Genomic DNA, 18,268 nt, shown 5'->3' with positions numbered 1-18,268 from the left:
AGTGTGTGAGCGAGTTAGTGAGTGTGTGTGTGTGTGTGTGTGTGTGTGTGTGTGTATGTGAGCGAGTTAGTGTGTGTGTGTGTGTGTGTGTCTGTCTGTCTGTCTGTCTATCTATCTATCTGTCATAAACTTCAAACCACTTTAAAGTTCTTAGGTTTAAAGCTCCCAGCTCCCAAGCAACTCCATAGTGCGATATTATATATTTTTGATTTTGGCAGATCAACTCCTCACACTACAGTTCATCATCAGTGAAGCTCCTCCCACATCAGTCACATCATCAGTGAAGCTCCTCCCACTGCAGTCACATCATCAGTGAAGCTCCTCCCACTGCAATTCTCCAATAAATGCTGTAAATCCCCATCAGCTACAAGTGAAGACGAGCATCAGAGCATCAGGAAGAGCTGAAATCTGCAAAGACTGAGTTTATTAAAGAGGACAGAGAGAACATGAGTGATCCAGAACCCTGCAGAATGAAACACACTGAAGATCCTGAAGAACAAAGAGGTTGGTGTTTATTCTTCATTCATTCATGATGCTGAAGAACATTCATGTTAGAAACTATGTCTAGCCAGCGGCTTGTTCTCCAGCAGCAGTTGAAGATACAATAGTTCCTTTGTATTTGTGGATAATGACTCTGGTCACGGCTCTCTCATGTGGTCTGAGAGATGCAGAGATGAACAACAACCTCTTTATTCAGTGTGTGACAGTTGTGACAGTTTTATATAAAAAAAAAATAATAATAATAATAATAAAAAAAAAAATATATATATAAAAACATGTCTGTATTAAAGGAAAAATTATTGATAAACACATATTTGGACTCAAATTACATCCAGTTTATTAGCAACACCGTGCACAAGCGTGAATATCCGTCTTTGATCTCACAGGTGTCAGATCCACTGCGAGAAGAGAGAACTGCCGTTGTGCTTTCTCTTCGTCTTCCCCTTTAAGCATTCGCGCTTAAGGCCTCATTATGCTTCTGCGTCAACTCCACGGCGTAGCTACGTCGTCACTCCTACGGCGTCGTGGCTGTTTTATGGTTCTGCGTCGGGTTGCATTGCATCGCGGTGCATTTCACCGCCAGAACGCTAGGTGGGGTGTGGTTCGCGAATCTCTTTGCTAGTTTGTTTTGGTTCCGTGCGCTGGTTCCGCGCGAGCGAAAGAGAGAGAGTGTTGTTGCCCGTCTATGGTTGTTGCAGCTGGAGCTAATCGACTTGAACAACAAATGTAAATAAACTTTTTTTCAAAACAACCATTGATCTATTAATGTGCAATGAGTAAAAAAGCACGCCAAGAACAAAGGGCAAAGGTTTAAGTATACAATAAAAAAAATAAATAAGAGTAATAGGTACAAGAAACACACAATATAAAACTGAAACACAATATAAGTTAACCGTAATATAAAACATTATCTAAGAAAATGAACTATTTACAATAGTGCACTGAATCACGAGGATGCAAATGTTCAGTCTTGCTCTCTGCTCTCATACACCAATCACAGCCCTTGCGGTCTGCGTCGCCTCGACGCGTAGTTACAATTTTTTGGAGGTGCACGTCGAGCTACGGCGGAGGGGTTGGAGAGGGGTTCGCGGCGACGCAGAGGGGTCTGCGGGGGTACGCCGTCGATTCGACGCAGAAGCATAAAACAGGCTTTAGTCTCACTGTGGAAGCAGACGGGATCACGGGAAGCACAGTATCTTTCACTCTCTCTCTCATACACATGTGCTATTTACCGTCTCTTGTAACTTTATCAGAGTGAACATCGTGTTAAAACATTGTTGATAAATACTTCAAGACGTGTATCCGTGTAATTAGCGAACTCTCTCGTTGAAACTGGCGCTTTTAATCGTGATCTGTCTATCTCTTCATTCGTGTGTTTGTCCATGCAGGAGTGAGAGAGCACTTGTTTTGCTTATTTTGCCTCTTACTACTCTCCTTTAAGGTATGTTTGTACTCTTAATGGTTATATAAGTTGTTTTAAGTTTCAATGTGATTGAATAGCAGTCTAAGATATAATATTTGTTTGATTAACATCATCAGTTAGGCTCACTCTACAGAAACGTCCATTTTTGGTATCCTCCTGAGTCCCTGCGTCCTCATATGAGGACATTACATTTTTGCCTCTTGACACAATGATAGTCAAATTTGTAAATCTTAGACATGTTGGCCACATTTAGGGACACTGCCCACACCATCTTGTGGTGATATAACAACATTACACCAATGTCAGTGAGAAGAAAATGGCTGGAAAATCAGCAAAATATCAGCAAAACACTTCCCGAAAGAAAAATGACCCAGGTAAAAAATCTATTCAAATTATATGAATGAAACAAATGTATTTATGTACAATACTGTCTCCATCATCATATGGGGATTAAAATTTGACATATTTTAGTAATAGTAGCACTCCAGGACATCAGTAAATGTGAAGTACTCGTTTGAGGACATTGGGACTATATTACGTTATTTATTCTACCATGTGGTTAGCTAAACTTGGGAATTTTTAGACGGATCACAATAGCATTGAAAAAACAACATTTGTCTGTGTGTGTATGTGTGTGTGTGTGTGTGTGTGTGTGTGTGTGTGTGTGTAAGCATGAATTATTGAGTTAACATGGAAAAACTGGTTTGCTGTAGTGCAGAAAACTGGTAAAAATCAAGAATTTCAAAATGAAAGTGAGCCAATAAGTGGCCTTCTACTGCTCCCTGCTGGCCATTACCAGTACTATTATAAAATTTTATAATAGTAAATAATAATATATAATAGTAAAGATTTTGTCAAGTGTTTATCACTTCATTTGTACTGACACTTCACATAATTGCTAGTAAAATGGTAAATTATAGACCCACTGTCCTTGCATGAGGACATCTTAATGGTAAAACATAGACCCACTGTCCTCGCATGAGGACATCATTTTCTGCAAAAACTACTTCCAGTACAAAAACAAATTTTAGTTATTATACTTATTAGGTCCAACTTATCCCAAATAGCAAGAACAATTATAAAATGCACACCAGGCAAGCTCTCGGGTCTCATTTAAGGCAAGATGTCTTAAAATTGATTTTTTTTTCTAACATTTAAACTTACACCACATTATTAGATTGCGATTTTGACTTTATGAATACGCATAAATGACAGCTTAATGATTTTTTATATTCTTTGTACATTTATTTAAAGACCGCATGTACCATTTTTTTTGTCACTGGTGTTACCTTACTTCTTTGGCAATATTAAAGGTTTTTATGAAATATTATTTCTAATTTTTTTCAGCACATGAAGTCAGAGTTAGCGAAAAATAATAATAATGCAACAAATAAGGAGATTATGTTTTATTTATTTTAATCAGGTTTGTTAAAAGTGTGCTTGAATGAGGTTAGTTCATCTGCGCTACCATCTATTTGCTATAACAATGAAAATATTTGAAAACCAGTTAAAATCACGTAATGATGCAATCCTTTAAATCTTAACTTTTGAGTGTAGCAGAATTAAATGGATGTAACATTATTACTATGTCACATGTGACATTGCATTTAATGTGACAGAAAAAAGACAGTGACACGATAAAGTTTATCTATAAATGGAAGTCAGTGACAATGAACCAGTGGAAAAAATGGAAAACCAGTGACAATTTTCATGAAAAATTAATTTTACAAAATGGCTGCTGCAAGGTAACAAACCACATCTTGTTAATCATGACATACTAACTAAATCAAGTAGTTTAATCTATTTGTATTCTAGTTTTTTACAATTACCTAACAGTAAAGTAGGTCATACCAGTGACTCCATTAAAAGCTTCATATGAAATCATGAGATAAATGAGAAGATTTCTGATAACTGAAAAGAGACAGTGGATCTAGCATGGGCTTTTCTTCATAGATATTCAGGAAATTGGAAGAAGAAAGTCAAGTGATGTCATCAGTGTGATTTTTATTTCAAAATAAGAGATTTTTGTTTAACGGTAACACCAGTGACACAACTCCAGGGGACCACTACTTTCATTATAAATTTTATAATATTTATTCTGCTTTTTTTTTTTATATATATATATCATTTACATAATATATTTGATAGTTATGTATACATTATTGCATTTTAAATGGTGTAAAAATCTGTTATTGACCTGAAAATAAAGCATTTCCCCTCTGTACATGACTGTGGGGACGAGCACTTCTGTGGTGCTTGGAATTCCATATAATTAATAAAAATCAAATATTGCCACATTGATGGCTCAAGAAGGTGTAATTGTTCAAATAACATATTGTTTTATTCTAAAATGTAAAGAAATTGTAACCCTAAAGTGTTTTTTAAGTGTAATATTTCTGTAAAGGCTAGGGACAGAAAAATGGACATTTTCATAGAATGACCCAGTTACCGTATGGTTCAATCTTATTCAATGACACGGCATGATTGTACCAAAAAGACTTTATATCACACAACACACATTTTCTTGATGTGTTTACATGATGGAGTGTTGCAATTATGCTTAGTATTTTTTATTTGCATTAACATAGTTACTTTTTGTGAAACACTGTTATATTTTGTTGCCTACGGTATTCATGTCTTTGAGCATTCACGCTTGCGGTGTGTTTTTGCTAATTTTGCCTCATACTACTCCTAAGGGATAATGTACATCCAGCCAGACGTTCTCTCAAAATAACCCCCGACAGCATAATTAAAGAACTACACAAAATATTGATTTGACTGAGTTTTAATGCTTTATTTAGCTCACCAAACGCAAAACTTCCACAAAGAAAAAACATTCCTAGCACTGCTGACTACAGTGACCTGGATGAGCCTGCGGTATCTGTTCTCAGCGGTTGTTATCTGGGAATAATATACCGCTGGATGTCGATATTTACCAATCAGAATCAAGTATTCCACAGAGCCGTGTAATAAAAGAGAATAAATTCCATCACTCATCCCATCCGTGCGTGATCATGCTTCTCTCCTGAGGATCTGCTTGATATCTGCTATAGTAGCATGAACACGACGGCTCACAAAACTGTCAGATTAACTAAGGAATATGACATCTATTCGTTAAGTTTAAGTAAGACGTCTTTATAAAATATGTGGGTTTATGTGTTAACATGATGCAAACAGGTCTATTTGATGTGCAGTTTAGCCTAAACATACAGAAAACGCGTTTCAAAACTGCTTGAAAGTATGCTTAGCAGATGTTTACACAGCTTTCCAGATGAAGTGTTGAAAAAGGCTACAGAAGTGGACGTGGTTAAGCTGGAGGAAGAGGAGAGACTGACAACACAGCAACCGTTTCTGATTCAGACCGTTTCATTTCGCTCTCATTAAAAGCATCAAAGCTTCACACAAATGCACGCTGCAGATTACTATTATAGACTTATTTTGCTGTGGTATACTGGGACAAAAAATCGGCCCTGGCATTTTGACTAGAGACCGGCCCACTATATGATCATCAACACCAACGATCTTTGCACGCCCTTAAATATATGCATACCAACTCCTATTCCTTAAAACCACTAATGTCATGTAATGAGTGGAGTATAGGAACGAGTGAGAGTTAACAGATGAAATAAGTAAGAATTTGACATTTATTAATACAGTTGAACTATACTCCACAGTGGTGAATCCTAAAACAAGCTATAAGCTGCGTTGGCATAGCAATACCAGTGTTTCCCACAGGATGTGTGTTAAATCTGTGGTGGGTGGACGCCGGGTCTTCTAGGGGGGTTCGGGGGCATGCCACCCTGTGAGAGAATGTTGTGCATTTTAATGTTAAATTCATCAATCTGGTGCACTTTGAGAGTTCAAAATTAAAAGCTCCAACCCATATTCAGTGTGCAAATTAAACAGAAAAATTGAAACCTCTTTTAGTTACAGTGTCTATTTACATTACACCTAGGCTACTACATAATAATAGTTATAATATTAATCCAATGACAGTAATAGCCATATTTTGTAAAACAAATGCACTAAAAAATAAAGGAAACTTTAAGAATTAGTTTTGTACCAATTTCTATACTTGCCGGTCTGTCAGGGAAAAAAACTAACGCTGAGTTTTTTTGACCAGTGCATTACACTGGCACTAACCCAGCGCCGCCAATTAAGCAAAACAAAACAAAACGAATGGGCCGCCGATGTACAAGTTTATGGGCCGTAAAAAAAAAAAAGAAGAAAAAATAATAATAATAACAATTATGTTTTTGAGTATGAGATGTATCGGACCAAAAAGCACGTCGGCCCACCGGGAAAGTGCCCGGTATGCCCGATGGCCAGTCCAGCCCTGGTATACAGTGTTTCCCACAGGATTTAGTGAGACTGTGGTGGGTGGACATTGGTTCTTCTAAGAACATTTTGTACATTTTAAATTTAAATCTTGTGCATTTTTAAAGTTAAATTGAGTGACTAGATCAATGAAGAAATTTGTTCTCTTGTAAACATGTTTGTGCTCTATAAAATTTTAAATATGGATATGTTTCTTACACGAACGCATCGCTTTGCTTCAGAAGGCCTTTATTAAACCCCCGGTGTGTATATATTTTTTTTATTATTGATGGATCTACTTTTTGGGCTTCAAAATCATGTCCACTCTTCTTTCCCATTACAAAGCTTGGAAGAGCCCCAGGATATTATTTAATATATAACTCCACTTGTGTTCGTCTGAATGTAGAAAGTCATATACACTGGCATGCTCCCCCAGAAGAAAGTTTTGTACATGTAATTTTTTTAGTTGATTCTTAGCAAAAAACACTTAGTTCTTTCAAAAATATATGCTCATTAATGTATATTTACTTCTTTCAAGTAATAAAGTTCTCGTTCTCGTAAGTTTATAATCTGCCATTGAAAGTACATACGGGTGAGGGGTTCGAATGCCGGTCGCCATGTTGCCCCTCCATCTTGAAACTACATTAGCCAAAGAGGGACATGCCTGTAAATTCAAGCTTCGCCTTTTGCGTTTTTCACTCAGTGACACCGTGACGAATGCGAGGGGGGGATTACTCGCGAGTTGCGACTGCCGGCAGATTTGAAAGATAGTGTGGTGTGTGTGTGTGTGTGTGTGTGTGCGCGTGTTCACTCACATTTGAAAGAGAGAATTAAAACGTCAACGCGACAGGCAAATCAGCAAGACCAAAGTCAATATTGGAGTAACTTTTCCCAGATGGAAAGAGCTCATGAGGAGCAAAGATTTTAAAACGGACGCCGAAGTTGCCCGCTTTCTTCTCGACAGGTAATTCAGCCTATTTGTGTAAATTAGAAGTTTTATAGTTGCTTGTCTAACCATAGCATGGTTGTGCATAACGCCAGATGGACCTCTAGTATAACTTCATCGTCGCGTCAATGGTGAAAAAGTATTGTTTACCTTGTAACATAAATCTGTGCTGCGACGGATCACAGGTGATGAATAGTTTTAAAGGCGCATTTTTTTTAAGATGTATATAAAAAAGACACTGTAAATTTTACTTATTTTTAATTGCTTTTTCTTTGTACACATTGTAACATTAGCCTAATCTGATTATGCTGGGATAGCCGATTCCAAGGGTGATGTTAACCTCCTGACATCTGTCCTGTAGTTTTATTAATTTTAGACGTATTATTGTTTATTATTGTCATGGACGAAGTCGATAACTGGAAGCCATGTTAATCTTGGAATAATACGGCCACCGTAGGAGTTAAAACGCCCTCGGAATTGAAAGGAACAGAAACTAATATTCACTGGGTAGTCATATACAATTTCACCGCTAGATGGGGGGAAAAAAATTCACACAGTGTAGCTTTAAAGACACATTTATTAATCCGGTGCTCTTTGAGAGTTCAAAATGATGAGCTCCAACCCATGTTCAGTGTGCAAATTGAACAAAGAAAAGTGCATGGACTCAGTGGCGGTTCTACATTGAATTACACCCTGGGCGAGACCCCTTTCGAGGGGTAGCTCGAATTATTAATTATTATTAAGCATAGCAAGAATCATAGCAAAAAGGCTAACAAATAAGAGTTATACCCACCAATTAATATTACCCCTTCATTCATGACATGGATACCGTAATCATATAGAGAAAACATAGTTGCATACCTTTATCTTTCGCTCGTTTCTAAATTGGGAACCTAATGGCTTTGACCTTTCTTGTCCATCTCTTATTTGGCACTCTACATCCACAATCAACAGATCCCCTGATCCCCCCATAACTGTCACTCACGCTCACGAGTCACGACCATAGACTGTAAAAAATAGGTTACGACCAGAAGTCAAGACTAAACCAATTCACCTTGGTGGTGGTGACCAAGTAATCGTTTTGTATGACCTATTTTTATTAGCCATTCAGACCATTCAGAAAAACAAAAATGTGCAGGAAATATAGAGGCCCGTATTTATAATATTATGAATGAAATGTGCGTTATTTGGAAGAAAGTCGAGGTGTGACTGACTTCGATAACTATATGGACCCCCCCCCCCTTGTCTGTTCCATTTGGGAGAGACCCAGAGGTGAACTGTCATCCGCGCCCGCGCCTCCGCGCCCCCTCCCCTTTCCCCTTCTCAAACAAACAGCTTCTGTGCGCGGCATCTTCTCAGCAAGCAGGGGCGCCTGCAGCTGAGAGGGGGCGCAAATTTGCCAATTCCCCACACAGTGAAATGATAGATAATAGAAACCCGCTTCGCGGTGCAGATTTTTTTTTTCTGCGCGTGCCGGCGGTGCCGCCCCCCCAAAAATGCCGCCCCGGGCGATTGCCCAGTTCGCCCATGCCTAAAACAGCTACTGCATGGACTTGTACCTGAACTTTAAAGTTTTAGCTTTAACTCACACCTGAATCTGCTGTCAAATATAAATCCACACGCCAACCGCTCTAACCTATGATATTCTTTGATTTAGATATCTGATCATCACATTACAATTCTTCAAATTCTCAGTGTTAAAGGTGGTATCAGTGATTTCAGGCCCAATTTTTTTTTTATCACATTCATCTAATTTTTCCTAACGATCCGCTAGCTGCCCGCCCCATAAGCATGCCGTCAAAAAATCACGTCTTTGTAGGCAGCCTAGGCTCTGAGATCTGCACACAAAAACAAATGGTTTCACCAACCACTCAAAACCAAAACAAATAGTTTTTGTGTGCAGATCTCAGAGCCTAGGCTGCCTACAGAGACGTGTTTTTTTGACGGCATGCTTATGGGGCGGGCAGCTAGCGGATCGTTAGGAAAGATTGGATGAATGTGATCATTTTATTTTGGGCCTGAAATCACTGATACCACCTTTAAGCATGATGATATGGTAACATATCGCACTGAAGTAGGTCACAAGCAAAATTACATTTCCTTAGCCTATAAACACAGGCTTTACTCCCTTCAAACTTAAAATGTCACTGTTTCAATACATAATTGTTTCATGAAAAAAAAAACGCTTATCAGAATAATTCCTGTTAAGTTTGTGTATAGTTTTAGTTAAAGGGCTCCTGAAATCCGAATGTAAGTTTTTTTAGCTTTTCGTATGAATATGTTAGGCTTAAGGTTATGAATTCAAAACTCTCTCACTTCCGCTAAAATGGATCAGGGAATTCTATGACATCACCGCTGACTTCAGCTTCTCATCACATCTTCTGTCCAATCAAATGCTCTCTAGGATCTAAAGCTCCGCCCCCTCTGCTATAAACACCACCTGGCCAAAGCGGCCATCGTTGACACGTCGCGGCGCAATATGCAGGCCTGATAGCACTCCGGCGCCACGCCGGATTTCCGGCGTGTACAGGCGTGTCTGCGAAAAAAAAATATATAAAAAATCAGGTTCGCGTGATCTGACAATTATCCCAAGATCTGAGAAGCGCTTTTTTACTAAACCACACCAGTAAGCCTACTTCAGCCAATCGGTAATAGGGTAGGGGCTGGTCTTGGGTTTTGGCCAATCAGATTGATTCAGCAGTCACTCCACGTGCGAATTTGTTTTGTGTTTCACATACACTACGAATGTGTTTCCCACACTGGCAGCGCGAAACATAGCCAAAGTAATGGAGTGCAACTTTATTAAGCCAGGGGAAGACACCAAACTTGTCGATAAAGGCATAAAGAATAAATGGACTTGGATAGAGGAGGTGGGTAGAGCTGGTGTCAAAAACTCCAGCAACCAGGAGCATGTTTCTGCACTTTGTGCAGTGGCACACTGGCTATCATTTTTAATGGTATTATTTTAATGTTTGTGTAAACAAAAAGTCCATATTGATGCTTTATTTGTTATTTGCTGGTTTTCGACATAAAACTTGGTGAATTGATTTCATTGTGTAGTATTAGTACTTTTTGAACAGGATTCTGTGATAACGTGATAATTTGTCACTATAATCATGAAATGAAATGTTCATGCCATTTCATCTCTTGTTATGATCAACTAAAATCAACTAATTATGTGGTTTTTTTACAGTATAATATGCAAAGTACAATTTTCTATAAAAAAATGATATCTGATTCTGTTCTTTTCTCTGACACGCGTTGTCGGGTGTGAAAGGTCAGCCGTTTGTTGTAGTCCTTTTCTTTAAAAGCAAATATCTTCCTTTGCTTTGATCTTTGAGCGTTGTAACTTTGCAGATGTTGTTTATGCTCAGACAGCAGCATTACACACTAACTAAAGTAGAAAAGTAAAATCATATTCAACCACCCCTTTATGTATGTTAGTAATAGTAGAGATTTGAAAACGCATAGTGTAAGAGGGGTCACAAACAGAAAGATCAGATGAAAAGTTGTGTAGAAAAAGAAAATTTAATAAACAACAAGAAGTTAATACTCAAGTGCCTTATCGGTGTCCTTGCTCGGTGGAGTCGCACAGATAGAGTCGTTGGTCTTTACACTCTTCGGTCTTCAGACGAGGGCTGCTGCGGTGCACTAACCTATTTTATACATGCCTAATACTTCGTTATTGAATACAGAAGGCCACGCCCTACTATTTAGCCAAGCGAAACTCGCATAAAAAAAGTCACGACACACAAACAAAAGCCACGCGGGCGCGTTTTACCAGAGAAAAACACAGTAAATAAAACAAACTTTCCCAGCAACTAAGAGCCGTGCTAAAATCTACTGGGAAAAGTAAACACTCACAGACTGATGTTCTCTCCTGTTGTTCGACTGCTTCTTCTGTGCACTCTAAACAACTATGGGACTCAATGAGGATAGCAACAAATATGAAACGGACAGGGAAACCCTTGCATGTCATAGATGAACTGACAAAAGCAAATGAGTTGAATTATTTTTATAAGAGGTTTGATAATCGTGATTTCTTGGTTGAATGTGATATGGTGCTTTGCAGTATTGTTCTAAAGTATTATTGTCAGAAAGATCGGATGAAGAGTTGTGTACTTTCTACTCGTCTTTACAAAAGAAAAAGTTTATAAAAAATGTCAATAATTATTGTTATCGAACAATATGAAACATTATATCGTGATATATATATATATATATATATTGCTATATTGCACAGCCCTAATTGGTGTCCAAATTATGACACCATTGTATATTTTTTTATGTATTCATATTACATTATATAATTGTTGTTGATCAAATATATGTAATAGTTCTCACTAGTGAAATATGGTATTTGTATATAATGTTTTAAAAATAATAATTGAAGATCAATGTACCTCATTCATGTAAATTTTCAGGGACGTATAATTTATAAAAAGGCATAAAAATTGTTATATTTATAGCACTTGTTTACTTTGTTACATTATGGTTCACTTTTATGTCTATTCACTTCATATATCTCTTGGAATTGTTTTGTTGTACTGAAAATGAAATCATTTTTCTCTTTGATTTCAGACCTGATGGAAGAGATCGAGGAGAGTGAAGAACTGAGTGAAGTGGAGGAGGAACATCATGTCCAACCTGGAGGAAAACCTTTGAGTCGCTCAAAGACTAAAAATAATTTTTTTAAGAAAAGAAGATCCAAGAAATCTTTCACCTGCACTCAGTGTGGAAAGAGTTTCACAACTAAACAAAATCTTGAGATTCACATGAGGATCCACACCGGAGAGAAGCCGTTCACATGTGATCAGTGTGGAAAGAGATTTACATTAAAAAATTATCTTCAAGTCCACATGAGAGTTCATACTGGAGAGAAGCCGTACACATGTGATCAGTGTGAGAAGAGTTTCACATGCAAACATCGTCTTAAGTGTCACATGAGAATCCACACCGGAGAAAAGCCGTTTAATTGTGATCAGTGTGGGAAGTGTTTCACACAATCAGGACACCTTAAAGAACACATGAAAATCCACACAGGAGAAAAGCCGTTCACATGTGATCAATGCGGAAAGAGTTTCCCACAAAAGCAGACTCTTAATGTTCACATGAGGATCCACACCGGAGAGAAGCCGTTCTCATGTGATCAATGCGGAAAAACATTTCTTAGTGCATCAGACCTGAAGTCACACCTGACAGTTCATATGAAGGAGAAGCCGCATTCATGTTCTGTGTGTGGAAAGAGTTTTTCACGGCTGCCAACTTTACATAGACATGAGAAAACTCACACAGGTGTGAGAGAGTACATGTGCTTTGAGTGTGAGAAGACTTTTACTACAGCGGACGGTTTAAAACTGCACCAGAGAATTCACACTGGAGAAAAACCTTACAAGTGTTCACACTGTGACAAGAGATTCAGTCGATCAGAACATCTGAAAACACATGAGAGGATCCACACTGGAGAGAAACCTTACAAGTGTTCACACTGTGACAAGAGATTCAATCATCCAGGACATCTGAGATCACATGAGATGATCCACTCTGGAGAAAAACCTTACAAGTGTTCACACTGTGACAAGAGATTCAGTCGATCAGAACATCTGAAAACACATGAGAGGATCCACACTGGAGAGAAACCTTACAAGTGTTCACACTGTGACAAGAGATTCAATCATCCAGGACATCTGAGATCACATGAGATGATCCACTCTGGAGAAAAACCTTACAAGTGTTCACACTGTGACAAGAGATTCAGTCGATCAGAACATCTGAGATCACATGAGAGGATCCACACTGGAGAGAAGCCGCACACGTGTGATCAGTGTGGGAAGAGTTTCTCTATTAAAACTCACCTAAAGCAACACATGAAGATCCATGCAGTGGAGAAACCACATCACCTCAGTCTGAGATCATGGTAAGTTATTTTATATCTTTATGTGCTGAGCAACAAAATCTGGAATCTTGAAGTTAGTTTGGCTTGTGTGTAGGGCTGGGCGATATGGCCCCAAAAAAAAATCACGATATTTTTTTTATATCAGTCGATATCGATAATTATCACGATAAAAGTCAAATCTTTATTTCTTTCAAGAATAAAGGCAGATTTTTGCTCCTAAGTGAAAGTTGTAGAAACCAGAGCGTTAATTGTGGGTTTAAACTACTCTTTATTGTCAGAACATATCAGGACAAACACTTGCCAAACAGGTGAACATTTCACAAATCTGAGGTAGAACATTCAAACATTTGTTATTTTTCCTTAACAAAATAAATATCTTTATTGGACAATTCATTTCTTAGTTTCTGCATGTGCTAATTTTTATTTGGTCAAATGTAATATTCTGACTGTTTGAGTTTTATTAAACTTAACCATTGGTCATCCAGTATCATGCATTTAGATCATGACAACCTCACCATCATGGCAAAATGTAACTTTATGGTTTCTATGGTATTTGTATGAAAAACAGTAGCCTAAATACATTATTAAATACTGTAATTATATTCCATCAGTCCTTTAATACATTGTCTACATTAATAATATAATACAATTCAATATGTATATCCCACATTTCATGGTGCAGTTAATATTGCTAGGCTAATGTTACAGTAAATCCATGGTAAATGATGGGAATTTGTTGACGGAAAACCCTTCTGACAGTATCGTTGCGCTCAGTGTTTCTCCTGTTTGTCAGCGCTGTTTCATCTGCCTTTAAACTGGTTCTGCCTTTAAATCACGGAGACGTGTGTGCTCTTCGCTGAATTCAAGCGCTTCTCGCTGGATCTCGTGAGCGAGAGCGATAAGAGTAAACGTATCTGCTCTGGTGAGCTCGTGCTGCGCTGCTGTTTGGACTTTGAGCCGAGCGGATAAACGGTCCGTGTGGTGCGCGGTTCAAATGAGTTTCGTTCCGCTTTTGGCGCATAAACATTATCGAACATTTATCAAACTCTTGTTATCGTTTTATCGAGAAAAATTATATCGCGATAATTATCGTTATCGTTTTATCGCCCAGTCCTACTTGTGTGCTTTTCCTGCAGCAGCTTCACCATGTGACCTTTATTTTTCATATACATTTAGTCCATAGAAATTGTAGTTACTGGTAGATGTTATGTAAGGGATAATGTAGAGCGAGGTGGTTGTTATAGCGAATACAACCCCGACGGGTAGAATTCGCTATAACAGCCGCCTCGCTCTACATTATCCCGCTTATTACATGGCTGCCTACCAAATAAATCAATAATTTTACACAAAATATTGATTTTAAAAAGGAGTTTATTGATTTAAAAATGACTGTATTGCTTCCGCTAAAGAAAATAGTCCGTTCCGTCTCTACGGTTAGAATCCTGTGTCCATAGCAACGCTCTGTTTTTCATGGCAACGGTGTGTTATACTTAGCAGTGGTGTGATATCAAGAAATAACACACCGCATTCTACATTAGAATTCAACCAAGCCATGTAATAATGGTAGATGGTATACAGATGTATGTAGACATATATATAGACATATTGGTAGATGTTTTCACACAGTGACCCTCATTTACTAAACAAGTGTACAACACAAAATTGGCATTTATCAATATGGACTTGAGCAGTAGCCATGTTTAAATCTCACGTTAGGTCTGAGATTGTGTTATTGTAAACGCAGTCTGGTGCAGGATTGGTTATGGGTGCATTTACTGTACATTATTGTCCTGACCAACAAGCGCTCAATAACCACACAATTAAAATGTCAAATTAAAATGAAATGCAATAGATGAGTATCCGTGACCCATTAAAATACCACAATATTTTTTTGTTTAGCTTTGCATGCACAAATAGCAGCATCAACAAAACATTAGGATTCACACATCACGCAGCTGCAGCGCTTGTGTGAACGGAGAAAAGCGTCTCGGTTACGTATGTAACCCTCGTTCCCAGAAGGCAGTGGTAGGAACCTTGGGCACCGATCCGGGCCGGGGTCTCAGGATCATGTGAGAGTTAGCCGGGCCGAATTTTAGGCACGATTTGTCGACCAAAAAAGCATGCAGGTCCCCTACCCTCTCTCTGCTGATTGCAAGGCTCAAAGGGTGGTCTCTGAAGTGCCGAAAGGACCAGAGACAAATCCCAAAAGGGTATCGAGAGTCGGCGAGGTGGATTTAGTCTCCTCGCTCCCCTCAGGAACCAGGGGCCGGTTGCACCAGCTGTGCGTAAGTTATAACTTAGCCTAGTTTTGACGTAAATGGACACTAAGTTACGACTTGCGCACTTCTAAATATTTTTGCGTTGCACCATTAAACTTAGTTGAAGCGTAACTCTACGTATAAACGAAATATTTACGGCAGCCTCCGATCAGGAGTAACGGATGGAATAAAATATCAGACAGACTGAACTGCATCAATAAGCTCTTGATCAAGTAGCCTTAATGGAAACTTACCATTACCGTTAGTAACGTGAGGCAAAAGAATGAAGGATAAACTGAAATTCACAGCATTTCAACACAACATCTGCTCACGTATTTGAAGGCTGCTATTGGATCATCGAGGCTAAACGTCATATTATGCGACTACGCATTACTTTACAGAGAGCTTACGACCTACTAGCTACGTTCTGCCTTATGAACAAATGGTGCAACGGAATAAAGCTCAGAGTTAGTTACAAACTAGCTAGTAGTTACTAAGCCTCTAGTGTGGACTTTACTTTCCAATTTAAGAAAGAACTTACGAACGGCTGGTGCAACCCTACCCAGATGATCAGGTTGTGCTTTCCTAACGACTTACCCTCAACTGCATCGTGATGTAAGGGGATAGCGGCAACATACACTTTAAGGGTGGAGGGAGACAGCCTTCGCACCAACCCTTCTTGCAGGACGGAAAGCACAGCTCTGAACGAGCAAGTTCGGGGGTTCTCCTTCTTCAACAAGAAGAACACCACTCAAAGAACAGGTTCCACTTCAATGCATAGAGGCGCCTCGTAGCGGGGGCTCTAGCGGAAGTGATTGTGTCAAATATCGCCTGGGGTAGGTCACCTAGAACCTCTGCGTCCCGTCCAGGGACCAGACATGGAGTTTCCAGAGGTCTGGACGTGGGTGCCATAGGGTGCCCGTGTCTGAGAAAACAGGCCCTCCCTCAGAGGAATGGGCCAGGGAGGGGCTGTCGCGAGGAGCACTAGTTCTGGGAACCGGGTCCGGTTGGGCCAATACGGCTCATGTTTAAATCAGGTGTGTTTGATTAGGGATTGAAAGAAAACGTGCAGTGCTGGGGGTCCTTCAGGAGCAGGGTTGAAGAACACTGATCTAGAGAGTCATTACCAAACTAGTGACTTATAACACAAATCATCTTCATGGCGTTAAAATAGTTCATAACCGGCTCAGCAGTTGTTGACCAGATTTGATGAGATTAAAATGACTATTGAACTCATCAGTGATCTTGACTTTGAGCTTAACTTTTCATTTCATATTTGTCTCTCATTTGAAATATCACATGATATAATGTTTTTTTTCTTTTAGACCTGATGGACGTGAACAAGAAAGGAAAAACAGAAGCCAAAAAATCTGTCTCCTGCCCTCAGTGTAAATCAAGGCTGAAGATTCACATGAGAGTTCACACTGGGAAGAAGCGGCTCAGGCTTTCACTCTGAAATCACATCTTACATGATTATACTGTACTGGATGAGAACTCAAATACTGCTAAACTTCACATTAGCATCCATTCCATCATGTGTGTTTCAGTGCTGGAAACTATGAAAGATTCTTGTAATACTAATATGTTGCACAGCTATCAACATATCATATACACAATCATTTCAATCTTCCAAGTCCCAATTTATAGAGCCCAAACATGGTTCTATTATAAAATACACAGTATCAAAACAATAGTATTAAAATGGGATGATATGTCCCAGAGCGAGTTAAATATAACAAATAATTGTGTCTGATTTGCCTCAGTTGTTACAACAGTAGGAACAAAGAAAGGCCCTAAGAAAAAGACCATCTTTAAACATTGGCTTAGAACCATACAAAGGGACAGGAAACTGTAAGGAACATGTCCTACATATCTCCTTATTCACCCAGGGAACTGTGATGGGACGTGATGGATGGACACTTGGAATGCAATGACTCAATTTGTCTCACTGTGAGGCGGGAGGAAGTAGGAAGGCAGGAATTAGTAATCGCCTTCCCAACTGGAAGTTTATGTTTCACATGGTCGGGTGATCAGTCCTGCGATGGGCTACGTCTTCCACTGGTATCTTTCCGCTCGCAGTGGGGGAAAACTGGATCGCTTTTCACCAGTTGCAGAGCCACACTGAGAAAGAGAAACCTCTTCCCAAAGGCCTTGGCATTAGGTTGTTGCTATATTAGATTGGTATTTGTGTATAGACTGTATCTAGGGTCAGCATATACAGATATATACTTTAGACATGTTATCTGTATTCATTGTACATTCATTGCTTCATCCAATTTGCTGCTCATCTACTTGGAATTCATTGTTATCATTCATTTGTGTAGTTGTTTGTAGTTTCTGTTTGATTATTGATTCAATTTTCATAGTAGTTTAGTAATTTTCCTTAGTAGTATTTAGTGAGTGTGATATTTCTCTCATCTATATTTTTTTTTAATAAATTCATTCTTATAGCAACTGTGTCATTCTTGTGTTGATAATCAGAGGCTCTACAAGCTCACCAGAATCTCACTAAATCCTTCAGATTGATCAGATGATGAACTTCCTATACTTGCTATTCAACAATCTTCCATGACTGTTCTTCATTGTCAAGGTGAAATTCCACAGTTGGTGCCCTGTAATATAGGAAGGAATCATCTGAAACTGTCACACTTGCCTTAGTGTGAACAAAAACTAAATTAATAATAATTAATACCAAAAACTAAATTAATACTAATATAGAGACTATAAATCACTACAACACCATTTTCACTAGTGCACTGAGGCATCTTCTCCATTGACTTGTATTCCAACCTGTCTCCTCATTACAATGTAAATGCATTACTCCTCATTACAGTAAACTGCATCTACATATATGTGTATCTGTGGCTGGCAAACCTTTCTGTGGTAAACGCAGAGGTAAGTGCACTCCCTCAGACAAAATTCAAACA

General features: G+C 38.7%; 1 protein-coding gene across 1 annotated transcript in view; it reads left to right on the top strand.

Annotated features, from left to right (window-relative positions):
- Nucleotides 1-280: 280 nt before the first annotated feature.
- Nucleotides 281-18,268, top strand: part of LOC311302558 (uncharacterized protein) — a 56,658-nt gene continuing 38,670 nt past the window's right edge. Inside the window, exon 1 of the mRNA XM_084428541.1 lies at nucleotides 281-504. Within this exon, the coding sequence (XP_084284667.1) occupies nucleotides 447-504 (58 nt within the window). The 5' untranslated portion in view covers nucleotides 281-446. The remainder of the gene's footprint in view (nucleotides 505-18,268) is intronic.

Source organism: Rutilus rutilus, assembly GCF_951802725.1.
Source record: "Rutilus rutilus genome assembly, chromosome: 1".
Classification (NCBI taxonomy): Eukaryota; Metazoa; Chordata; class Actinopteri; order Cypriniformes; family Leuciscidae; genus Rutilus; species Rutilus rutilus.
The sequence above is the reverse complement of the archived record's forward strand: the minus strand, read 5'-3'. Positions and strand labels throughout refer to the sequence as shown.